Raw genomic sequence first — 12,527 nt, 5'->3', positions numbered from 1 at the left:
GCTCATTTTCCCGATTCACTGACCTCCAAGCCATGACTGCTCAGTTCTCAGCGGAGTCCGTGCTTCCCCCTTCCTCCCTCTCCCACCCTGACCTCCAGCATGGTGGCTGTCTCTGTGGTTTTTTTTCCCCTTCGTTGATCTTCACAGCTTCTCAGGCTAACCTGTTTCCATACCCATCATCCAAATCCTAGTGTTGGCGTTTGTTGCCACCTCCAAGGTGAGCTCTGGCTCATTTTTTTTTTTTTTTTTTGCGGAACCAGGGTTTGAGCTCAGGCCCTTGTGCTTGCCAGGGAAGCGCTTATTCCACTGAGCCATCTCCCCGGCCCCTCTGGCTCTATTTTTATGTGCGCTGGCATAGTGTGTCCCTGGTCACTAGTGGTCACACTTCTCTTCCCTCTAGTCTGTGGCTCTCTTTTCACTCTGCCTCACTTGTGGCATGGTATTTCTTTGTTAGAGGGCCGGCGAGAGCTCAGTGGACTAAGCGCAGGGGCCAGCTGGCCCTGCGCCCAGGTGTACTGAGCTGGAGAGGGAGTCCGGGCGTGGTGGTGCACGCCTATAATCCCAGTACTGGGAAGACTGAAAACAGGAGGATCACTAGGAGTCCCAGCTGTGTAGTGAGACCCTGCGCGCGTGCGCACGTGCACACACACACACACACACAGGACTTACTGATTCTTGCTGGATTTTAAAGCCAATATTGGTTTTATTCTTACATATGGTCGGGTAGGACTCAGGCAAATGTTTGGATGACAGCGTTGGCCCTGGAGGTGTGACTACTGCTGCCGCAGGCAGAGGCCTTGAGCCCTGTGCAGCTGGCGCTGGGCTCTGCCACAGTGAGAGCTGGATGGCGTGAGGCGCGGAGCTTGTTAGAAGGCCTTTGCCTCCAGTGTCTGTCCAACATGACGGCAAGTCGAGCGGGGGGGCTGGCCGAGCCACTGTGCTGCCTCGCTGGGTGTGAGGCGCTGGCCGCTGGGACCCTTTCCCTGCAGGCCTGCCTTTTGCTCAGGATCCCTTTTCCTTCCCAGGCTTTCTCCCTGCCTCACTCCCTAGCTAATGTCCCTGTGCTGAATTCCCACGTCCATATTGATAGATACTGGGTTGGTCCCCTGGGAAAAGACTGCCAGGGCTTGGGGTTCCTGCTGGCAGCGGGGCCGAGTGCCTTTCCTTTGAGGCCTGTAAGCTTGTGAAATGAAACATGGAGAGGAAGAATGGGAAACAAATGCGAGATGGGGCAGGCACTGAAAACGAGCACCCGGAGCTGCTACCCAGATTAGGGGACACAGCGTTTATGCCCAGACATGAAGATGTTTGGTGCCTTTGCAATTTGCTTGCTTTTCTAGTTTCATTTTCTTATGGGTGGATATTGTGCCCTGCAGCTTTGGTGAACTCCCTTATTCTACTAGGATTTTAAGTGGAGTCATAGGATTTTCTGTTTATAGGATCACATCATCTGCACAGAGGTAATTTTGCTTCTTCCTTTTAAGCTAGATGTCTCTTCTGCTTTCTTGCTTAATTGCTCGGGCTGCAGCCTCCAGCATAATAAATAGAAGTAGTAGGAGAGGACTCTGTCTTGTTCCCAATTTGAGGGGAACAGTGTGTGGTCTCACCACCAGGTTTGATGGTAGCTGGGGGTTTTTCGTGGATGCACCGCATCAGCTTGAGGAAGCTGCTTCTACTCCCCAGATTGGAGTGTTTTCATCATGAAGGTTCTCTGAGTTTTGCTGACGGCTTTTCCTGCTCTGTTGAGATGATCATGAGGTTTGTGCCCTTCATCCTGTTGGTTTGTGTTGGATCGATAGATCTTTTTTGTTACTTGTGTGAATTGGAGTTGCAGGTGTCGAGCCAGTGTTGTCTTCCTGGCATAGGTCGCAACTGGGTCTTTTTTGTCTGTGGCTAGACTCGTTTTTGCTGGTGTCTTGTTGAGTGGTTTGTATCTGTATTCCTAAGAGAGACTGACCTGCCGTTTTTTTGTGCGTTACCTATACTCTTTGGTGTCCAGGTTTCACTGACCTCATAGAATAAGTTGAGCAATTCCTTTCTATTTTTACTTTGGGAAGTTTGCATTAGTATTTTCAGGCCAAGGAGATAGCTCAGCGACATGAGCACCTATCTGCCTGGCAAGCACAAAGTCCCGAGTTCGATTCCTGGGACCAAAATTAAAAAAGGAATTAGTTTTCCTTCCTATGTTTATAGGCATGCACCAGTAAGCCATCAGAACCTGAGCTTTTTATGTGGGTCTTCTGGTTACTGATTGAACAGTTCTTCAACACTGAATGACTTTTAAAAGTCATTTTTCTTTGGGCAGACAAGGATGATTATGCTTACAATACAGAAGCCCGAAATATATTGAGCCACAGTTGGAAGACATCTGTACATTTTAGTGCACTGATTAAAACTCCTGGAGTTTGGGACCCTTTCGTGAAGAGTTACGTGGAGGTGAGTTGGCGTTTTATCAAATAATTTAGTTTCATTCAGTCCCAAGCTTGTGGAAAATCTGCATGCCCAGTTTTACTGAGCAGAAGGAGACCAGTGAGAGGAAATTATAAAAAACAGAATGAGCAAAAAACAAAAAATAGAGGCAGATATGATTTGTCTCTTTTTTGGTCTGAATGATTTCTGTTTATTAGTACACTGTCAATGTTACTCTTGTTTATTTTCGCGCTGCATTATCTGCCCTGATCACATGTCTATAAAATTTAAAATAAACAGTATAATTTTAAATGCCATTTCTGTACTCCTGTGGTGCTTTAAAGAAAAAGAGATCTTCACTAGGAATCCGAGCTGTGTGGAGAGACCCTGTACCAAACAAATGAATAAATAAATGATTAAATAAATAAATCTTTTTTTGCCAAGTTTAAAAGTAGTGTATAATTAAAACATTTGTAAAATTATGGAAAAAAAAAGCCTAGAATTAGACGGCAAGAAACTAACTTGGCTATAACAATTTATGAAAATACATTGCTATCTTCCTACTGCATCTCAGTGTACACAAGATAGATAAGATAGTTGTACTACTGACTTCTTTTAGTTCATTGAAAAAATAGTTTGTGTTTACATTGTCTGATCAATTATGCATGCCTATATCTTGTAATCTGAACAAGTAATTTGAAGATATCAATATGCAATATATATTGGTCTCCTATTATCTTGTTTTGAAATTCTGTATAATTGTTTTATTATTGTTTTTCTCTTTAAAATGGTAAATAAGAAAATAAATATAAAGCATATTCTACATTAAAAAAATTTTGTAAATTGCAATAAATAAATAAGTAAATAAATAAATAAAACCTAAAAAAAAAAAGAAAAAGAGATCTTTTGTAATTTGTGGGACATAGAAAGGATGTAGATAGAAATCTGAATTTAGGTCACAAGATGTGGGATGCAGAGTCACAGCTTTGAGAGCTCCTGAAGCTGGAGCTTCCTTCCCGAGCTCCCGAAGACAGTCCTTGCAGACCTGCTGCAGAGGGACGCGGGGCCTTGGTCCTGGCCATTGGAAAGAAATCTTGAAAATACTTTGCCTTCTGAAACCTTGAGTGCTGGTGGTAACTGTGAGGGCAGTGGTAATCTCCAAGCCATGTCCTGGTTTCCCCGGAAACGCCTGTTAGGCAGTGGGTGCACCATGCCGTGTGCCCCTTGGCCAGCGGGAGAGTTGTGAGGTTCGAACTCCAGCAACCTGAGGCTGACAGCTTTGTGGAAGCAGCCACTTAAAGGCCTGAGCTAGGGCCAGGCCCCCTGCTTTGGGGTTTTAGTTGTGGTTTTCTTGCCCGGAAAGCATTTTGTCTATTTTATTACTATTATGATGATGATTATGATTATTATTTTTTAAAATGTATTTTAGTTCAGGGTCTACAGGGCCTTACTACGCAGATCGGGCTTGTAGTGATCCTCTGTTTTCAGCCTCCCAAGTGCTGGGATTATAGGCGTGCACCACCACTCCCAGTCTCAGTCACTGACTCAGCCTGCCCCTGTACACCAGTCCCTGAGCTATCTGGCCGGCCCCGGAGGACTCTTCTTCTTGTGAACCAGTTCGTAGGTGTGAGTCACTATGTTTCCCAGTTACAGAGCATAGTAAGGTTGTGGTGGAGCACTGACCCTTGGGAGTGGTCTCGTTCCCTGGCTGCTGGGACGGACGCGGACGCCCATGGAAGTGTTCACTGTTGCCCTGTACAGTGCTATTTATTGGTGCTTTAATTTTTTTGTACCTAGCAGTAAAGGTTTTTCATAGGTGTCTTATAGAATTCAGCTACAATATCATGGCTTATTTTATACAGATGCTGGAATTCTATGGTGACCAAGATGGGGCCCGAAAGGTACTCACCAATTATGCGTACGATGAAAAGTTCCCGTCCAATCCAAATGCCCACATCTACTTGTATAACTTTCTAAAGAGAGCGAAGGCACCAAGATCGGAGCTGCTCAGCGTGCTGAAGGTATGGAGCGCCCCGTGGAGCTTGGATGGGCTGGGCTGGGCCCAGTCAGCGCTTCTAGATGTGCGTGGCTGGCGCCTGCGGCTGCGGCTGCTGCAGGCCAGCAGGCTTGCTCCCGAGCAGGGCACCAGCGCCTAGGGCCTCTTTGCGTGTCTCTGGTCAGCAAACTGCTGTAGTGGTCTGTGAAAGCCAGCGCATGGCGTATAATTTCCAGAGGGAGGGCACACTTAGTCTCGTGTGCTTGGGTGTGTTGTAGCAGCCGTAGCCACGCCCCCGCATAAGTAGTTGCACAGTGCCTGTCACCTCCCCGCGTTTCCCGCAGCGGCTCACCTGTCTACATGTCCGTGCCCAAGGCACCCACAGGACTGGCTTCTGTACGTTGGTTAATTGGTCACGAGTAACCCTGCCAGGCAGATTCAGGGCGCACGCGGTTTGCTTTTCTTGGGGCCTGCCTAAGAGTGGAGCTGCTCCACAGAGAACGTTTGTGCGAAGCCTCTTGGGGAGCTTCTCAGCGGCTCGCTGGTGACTGAGCTTGTCTCAGTCTGCCCACCTCACCAGCTTGCTGTTGTCAGCTGACTTGCACTGCAGCCATTCTGGTGGCCACACGGTGCCTTGCTGTGGCTTTTACTTGAGTTTCCTAATGGCCTGGGTGGTGGGTCCTTTAAAGTCTGTTGCTGTCCCTGTAGCTTTCGTCAAATGTCTCTCATATCTTAGGTGTCTTTTTTTGTAGGGGCTACTGTTTTAGAGAGTAGAAATTTCAAATTTCGGTGCGGTTCTAATTACCCATTTTTCCTCTGCTATTACTGCTTGTTAATCTAATAGGTCTTTGTGTTACCTCAAGATAATAAAGATTCTCTCATTTTTTTTTTTTTTTCTAAAAGTGTTGTGTACCTTTATGTTAAGGGTCTACAGTAGATTTTTACCATATATGTATTTTTTTTTTTTGTATAATGTGAGGTGTAAGTGTGAAGATTAATTTTCCCCCTGGTTTATTGAAAACTGTCCTTCTCGGAACCTTGTTGGAAATCATCTGTCCCTGCGGAGTGTGCTATGGAGGGAATCCAGGGCTTTAACACTGAGCTACATGCCCAATGCTTTATTTTTATTTTTACTTTTTGAAATAGGGTCTTGCTGAGTTGCCCAGGCTGGGCTCAGACTTGTGGCCCTCCTGCCTGGGCCTACTAGCTGTGGTTTATAGGTGTGTGCTGCCACACCTGGCTCAGTCCTTCCTGTTGCTAAAAAGAAAAACCTTTAAGTTTTTCCTCTGTTGTGTAAAAGGATTGTTGCAGTATTTATTCCCATGTCTTATGCACTGTGTCCCAGACGACAGTCTCTAAAGTTGTTGTCACTGCTTTTTGAGTTTGTGTTTCATGTAGATATTCTGTGATCACTCATGATCAATGAATATTTTTTTGTGTGGTGGTTTTAAGACCCAGCTTCTGAGAATAAATTGTTTAAAATTGTAAGTGTAGGCAGATGTCTGGGAGACGCAAATAGAAAGTATCTGTTTCCCCCAGTAGCCCTGACCGCCACTTGTGAGTTTAAAGCATTTTAGACAATGAGAATTTTACTTGCAAACAAGCTGAGAATTTGAGAAATGTCTTTACAGTGCGTAAGTGACAAGATGAATCTTTCTTCCAGATTTTGTATCAGATTGTACCGTCTCATAAACTGATGTTAGAATTCCATCTGTTACTTAGAAAATCAGGTAAACCATTTTTGTTTCCTTGCCCTTTGTGTGGGTAGCCGTAGTCCAGGGATCAGCAGGTGATGGCCGCCACCCTGACAGTTTCTAGAAATGGTGTGGGACTGGCTCCCGTGGTTGGGTTTGTGTGTGGCTGCCAGTGCACCAGCATGCAGCGCTGTGCCAGTGACAGGGACCAGGCGCTGGCGGAGATGAAGATGCTGTCCGTCTGCGCCTCGAGAGCGTTTCCCGCGCCTGCTAAACAGGCAGTGGTTAGAAAAGACAGATGGTTTCCATGGCGTCTTTCACTTCGTTTAGTCCCTCCTGGACTTCGGCTCAGTAAAGGAAGGAACACGCTTCTTAGAAATAAACCAGCTCGCCTGGCCCCGGGGTACAAGGATCGTGTGGGTTCCTCTCCTAGAAGAACGAATGTTGTTCTCCGGCAGACTGGCCACCCGACTCAGCTGCGTGCAGCGTGTCGCCGAGCGCTTCAGCTCCTTCGCGGGGCTGGGCCCGCCCAGCTGCCTCGCACACAGCCAGAGCAGGAGGCCTGCGCTGAGTTCTGTTTTGTCAGCTGTCCGTGTCTCTAGCTTTGTGCGCTTCTTCAGTGCCTTATGTAACCTGAACTGTAACACTTGCAGAAAAGGAAGAGCACCGTAAACTGGGGCTGGAAGTGCTCTTCAGCCTCCTGGACTTTGCCGGGTGCACTAAGAGCGTGACTGCTTGGAGGTGCCTGGCGAGTTACCTGCGACAGACTCTGATGGCGTAAGTCGGAGACCCTGCTTTCATTACTAAGTCACCATTTTCCCACATTTTAGCTAATAGCAGTTTTTTAAAAACCTTTTGTTTTGTTTTTTCTTATGTCTCTGGGTTTCCTGAGCTGTTCTTCAGCTATTTTCTTCTGAGTACATCAGAAACTAGAAAACACAGTTCTAAGCTCCTCATAAAGAATTCTGTCGAGATAGCTGGTGCTGTCAAGAGCAGTGTTGCACGTTACAGTGAGTCTGTTGGGAGGTGCCTGTCTGAAGCCGAACCTCCCTCAGCTGGGTGTGGTGCCACAGGCCTGTAATCCTGACGCTGGGGAGGCTGAAGCAGCAGGAGCACCAGGATTGTGAGGCAAGCCTGGCTTACAGTGAGTCCAAGGCCAGCCTGAAGTACACAGTGAGATTCACTCTCAAATTAAAAAAGAACAGCACCTGTGATCTAATATGGTTGGAGCCACATTTTGAGCTAGCGAGCGGCTCTTATGTTCATCTTGTGCAAGAGAAGAAAGATGGTCACAAGACTGTGTTTACGTCCCTTGTCAGTGGACACTATCCTCGGCTTAGTTGAAAGCGTCTGTCATCTCTCCAGGAATGCCAGGTAAATTCATACTCTGAGAGGGCAGATCTGTCCCCATCACCAAACTTCCTTTTGATGTTCTTTTCCAGGAACCATCTTGGGTGGGTCCAGGAAGAGTGGGAGTCTAGGAGGAACTGGTGGCCTACCTTCCACTTCAGCTACTTTTGGGCAAAAAGCGATTGGAAGGAAGATAAAGATTTGGCTTATGAGAAAGCATTTGTAGCTGGAACGCTGTTAGGCAAAGGTATGTGTTTTTGTCCCCATTTTAACTCGTATGTCACGTAGCTTTGGCAGAGAATGAAATTTCAAAATAGGACCGACCGTATGTTCACCTCAGAGCTTACTGAATGCTTACTTAGTGCCTAATGCTTGAGAGTACAGTTTGTCTTAGGAAGTTTCTCCACTAGGGTGGAACACCCAGTGTCCACAAATTAGAGGAGGGAAGGCTTTTTTAAATATTTATTTATTTATTTTTAGAGAAGGCTCTACAGGGTGTTCAGGGTCTCACTACTAGGTCGGACTTGTAGTGATCCACCTGTTTACAGCCTCCCAAGAGCAGGGATTACAGGTGTGCGCCATCATGCCCAGCCTCAGTTGCCATCTCGGCGCGCCCTGGGGTTGCGGCCAGCATGGCAGGCCCGGGAATTGAACCCCCAGCCCAGTGCTTTAATCCGCTCAGCTATTTGGCCGGCCCAGGGAGGCTTACTTTGGCTCAGAGTTCAGTTCATGATTAGGCACGCCAAGGAGGAAACAGTGTGGTGGAAGGGCCTGGGCAGAGCAGAGCTGCTCACATCATGGTGGCCAGGAAGCAGAGAGGAGGGAGGCGCAGGGCTGGGAGAGGTGCTGTTAGGTATTTGAGGCCGCACCCTGTTGCCTGCCTCTTGTGGCCAGGGCCCACCTCCTAACAGCAAGTCAGCTGTAGTGCCCCTGAGTCCGGTCACTGACCGGTGCCCCACGTGTGAGCACCCACTGCCTTTGGGGTCATTCTTGATCTAAGCCCCAGCATTCTACCCCAGTCCCCAAGAGACATAGGCATGCAAAATGCACTTAGTCCGCAGAAGAGTTGCCCAAGTCCTAAAGGTTCCAGCATTGCTGAAGAGACTGAGGCTCAAGCCAAGCTCTCAGCCGTGAGTGCCTTTAAAAACCACAAGGGTGGTATTGAGGTGCATTGGCACAGGGCAGACACCCATCCCAGAAAGGAGGCCTGGGGACAGGAAGGAATGGGGCCCAAACAAGGCCGAAAACCAGGGCAAACATTGCACCTGTAGTTCAAGTCTCATACCCAGGGCAGCTTGTGGCCATGAGATAAGAACTCCAAAGGCCTCGGGACATCCTGCTCATTGCAGTTGCAGCCCTCATGGCTTTTTTGGGCTCCGAATGCCTTCAGGGCAGGTTTGGCTGGCTTGAGTTGTGGGGATCGAACCACAGCAACCTGAGCCTGACTGCTTTGTTGAAGCAGCCACTTAAAGAGCTGAGCTAAGGGGCAGGCCCCCTCCCCCCTCATGGCTTCTGACATGGGCTAACTTTGGTTACTGCCTGGAGCTTTCTGCTGAGGGTGATCCACATGCCTGGTTCGCTACTTTCCTGGGTAGTGTCCACAGCACGTTCAGCTTCATTTATGGCTTCACATACTGTGGCTTCTGGGGCACACTGCCTGCTCCCAAGAGCTTTCTTTGAAACCTGGATAGAAGCTTCCTTCAGTGCACAGCTCTTACATTCTGTATCCCTGTGAAACCAATACCATGTGGACAGTGCAAGGTGTGCTGCTAGCTTGAGCAGTCTCAGTGCCCCCTTGGAGAATGGCTGCAGAGGCCTCTGAGTGCCTGATGACTGGACCTTATGAAGGGAATTCTGGGGAGCCCAGGGAGTGCTTCTTGAGTAGGGTGCTCTGGGTCTGCTCAGGTGAAGGCTGTACAACTTTGCAGCCTTGAGCCTCTCATGGGTTGGGGATTAGGGGTTTGTGAGATCCCTTCAAGTTATCTTTCTTGTCCTGATGGAAGTACTGGGCTGGTGAGATGGCTCAGTGGTCTAAAGCACCTACTTAGAACAAGCTTGGCAAAGCATAGGGACCGCGGTTCGATCCCCCAGCACCACATGCCAACCAGCCCCGCCCCCTGGTGGGCTGAGCTGGCCACACACACACAATAAATAAATGTAAAAAAAAAAAAAAAAGAACCAGAGTCAGGAAGTACTTGTCTTCTTTTTAATGCTTATCAATTTGGCAACCAAACTGTCCTGAGCTAAAGTTTTATAGTCTCCAGCTTTACACGTACTTCTTTTTTTTTTTTTGTAAAAAAAAAAAAAACCTTTATATCGTTTCCTTGTATTTAATACAGGGTCTATGGGGTCTATAGGGTCTTACTACACAGGTTGGACTTACAGTGATTCTCTTGTTTTCAGCCTCCTGAGCACTGGAATTATAGGCGCACCACCATGTCCAGTCTCAATCCCAGTCTCAACACACCTGGGGGCGGGGTCAGCACAGCACTCCAGGGATTGAACCCTAGCTTCTGCACTCTGCCTAAGCACGTGCTTTAATCTGCTGAGCTCTCTGGCTGGCCCCACACGTACTTCCTGTCTGGCAGAATTTTTCAAATTGTTCATCTCTGTTGATGTTCCTGCTTCTGCTGGTATGTAAGGCTGAGAGCGGCCAGTGCTATCTGTGTCTCAGCTCAGCTGGGGAGCGGGCTGCCTTACATTTCTTCTGCCAGAGCTGGTCTATTGTCCCTAATCTTACTTTCCAGTGAAGTCTCAGGACATTACGTAGATTGAATTTTTGCCAGAGCATAACATGTGATTTTGAATCCAAATGCCAGTGTGAACCTTATTTCCAACTGAAATGTCCAGAACCTGGCATTCATGGTTTCCATTCCTTGCAGCATACTGGTCCTTTCACTCTGACGAGAATCTCCCATCATGCTTAGTGCACAGCCTTCTGTGACTTTTGTAGCTGGAATCGTCAAACCTTCCAAACTCCTCCCCACACCAATTCCAACGGCCTCCCCTCCAAGCCCTGCCTAAGAGACCTTCAGGGGTCATTCTTTTTTTTTTTAATCTTTTTATTTTATTTTTTTCCCCATAATTTTATTGAGAAACAAATAGCGATGAGACAGTTTCAAATAAAATTGGTAGGTCAGTTTCGATAATTAACACATTGCATACTCTCTTCCCAATGGTCATTTCCTGTACAAGATGCAGACATGATATCCTATTTACAAACCCTATTAGAACAAATCCCTCTATTCATTAACAGAATGTAACTATATATCTATTCTAACCATTTTGAATACACAGATACAAAATGAACATTCATCTGTATCCCCTTTTTTTGTTTAGTTCCATCATTTGAGTATTATAGGTGTGTTAACTCAGCAAAACATTCTAAAAGAGTCCAATAGTCCATAATAGTATTGGGTATTGTGCTTGACTGGCAATGTCAGAAATTGTTTACCTGAGTCCCCTACAGCTCAACATTACACCATGGCTTTACTTCTTATACTTCATTTTTATACTTTTCTGCTGGATGGTTAAGACCAAGGTAAAGCAAGACCTATGCAACAAGAGTTGTAGCTTTTGGATCTGATAAGGTCAGTCAAATCCCCTCAGGATTTATTCTGAGATCCTGTACCTCAGATTGTAGATCCTTTGTCAGTGTCAGTCATGTGGATGAGTCATGGCCATTGCTTGGCCAGTGTGCTCTCTGTGAAAGCCTGAGAGAATGTTTTTCCTCCATGTGACTGTCCTTAGGCACACTCTACATCATCGATCACTTTCCTCTTTGTCCCCATAATCTCCTTGATCAGAAAATTTGGGACACTAATGAGTTACGTGACATTACAGTACAAGTTCTCCTGTGTCCTGAGTCTTAATTGACCTTGGAAGGCTAGGGCCAAAATGTTGGCTTTCCTTGCAGCCCTCTTTTTTGTCTAATTTTGGTCTGCAAACTTAGGTTGTTAACCCTGCAGAAGAGAAGCTTATTGTTATTACCATATGACCTACGCTGTCAAGCTTAACCTCACTATCTGTCTGAATATCAAACATCTTAGGCATAACATGGAACAGGTATTTTTCATCAGGTATTGATATGTTGAATTTTAAGTTCCTACAGAATATGATAAAAAGGAGCTGGGGAAATGGCTCAGTGGAATAAGCGCTTCCCTGGTTCTGCCAAAAAAATAAATAAACTCTCCAGGGCCAGGGAGATGGCTCAGTGGAATAATCGTTTGCCTGGCAAGCGCAAGGGCCTGAGTTCAGTCCCTGCTTCAGCCAAAAAAAGAAAAAAAGAAAAAAGACCATGATGAAAAAACATTTCAAAAATTAAAATATATTTTTAAAATAGGCATAAAGAATTTATAATTCTTATATTTGCACATAAGTCCAGAAATCTAACCATATACAACCTTGTAGCAGGACAGTCCCACAACATTCCTATTCCTGTCTCCTGCCTTCATTCACCACCCCCTTGTTTTTGAACAGTCATCTACCCTAGAGATAGCATGGCAGCAACTGGCATGTCATGACAGGCAGCCCGTATTCAGAAGACCAGAATGCCAGGCACTCCAAGCATGAATCTACTATTACAAATTGCCATCTTCAGTGCAGTTACTTAGTTCACAGGTGTCAGTATATATAGTTAGGGCAAGAATCATTCCAATTAACTGCTAGATTCAAAAGTCTTCTGAAGATTCTCAGGATCATTGCCTTACCCATCTTCTACATATAACTGTATGGCTTGCCACAGTCATGTTTCCTAGCTCTTCTCTTTTCCCTCTCAACTATTTAGTCCTCAAGTTCTTGCTTTCCTTTTACTTGTATTATACTTTTCTATTTGTATTTCTTCTTTTGAGTTCTTATACTAGGGAAATAATACAATATTTACACATGTCTGTCTGGTTTATTTCACTTATGAGTATATCTTCAAGTGGCATCCACTTCAATATAAAGGCTTCGAGTTTATCATTCTTTATAACTGAGTAATACTCCATTGTATAAAAATGCCACATCTTTTTCATCCATTCCTCAGGTGTTGGGCATCTTGGTTGTTTCCAAGATTTGGCTATCACAAATTGTGCTGC

At 46.1% G+C, this 12,527-nt stretch overlaps 1 protein-coding gene across 1 annotated transcript in view; it reads left to right on the top strand.

Annotated features, from left to right (window-relative positions):
- The window catches only part of Taf1a (TATA-box binding protein associated factor, RNA polymerase I subunit A), a 26,803-nt gene that overhangs the window by 9,867 nt on the left and 4,409 nt on the right, over nucleotides 1–12,527 (top strand). Inside the window, exons 4-8 of the mRNA XM_023710195.1 lie at nucleotides 2,288–2,436; nucleotides 4,272–4,430; nucleotides 6,069–6,135; nucleotides 6,753–6,876; nucleotides 7,542–7,696. Coding sequence (XP_023565963.1) covers nucleotides 2,288–2,436; nucleotides 4,272–4,430; nucleotides 6,069–6,135; nucleotides 6,753–6,876; nucleotides 7,542–7,696 — 654 coding nt within the window. The remainder of the gene's footprint in view (nucleotides 1–2,287; nucleotides 2,437–4,271; nucleotides 4,431–6,068; nucleotides 6,136–6,752; nucleotides 6,877–7,541; nucleotides 7,697–12,527) is intronic.

Source organism: Octodon degus, unplaced genomic scaffold (assembly GCF_000260255.1).
Source record: "Octodon degus isolate 3935 unplaced genomic scaffold, OctDeg1.0 scaffold00017, whole genome shotgun sequence".
In the NCBI taxonomy this organism is placed as follows: domain Eukaryota; kingdom Metazoa; phylum Chordata; class Mammalia; order Rodentia; family Octodontidae; genus Octodon; species Octodon degus.
The sequence above is the reverse complement of the archived record's forward strand: the minus strand, read 5'-3'. Positions and strand labels throughout refer to the sequence as shown.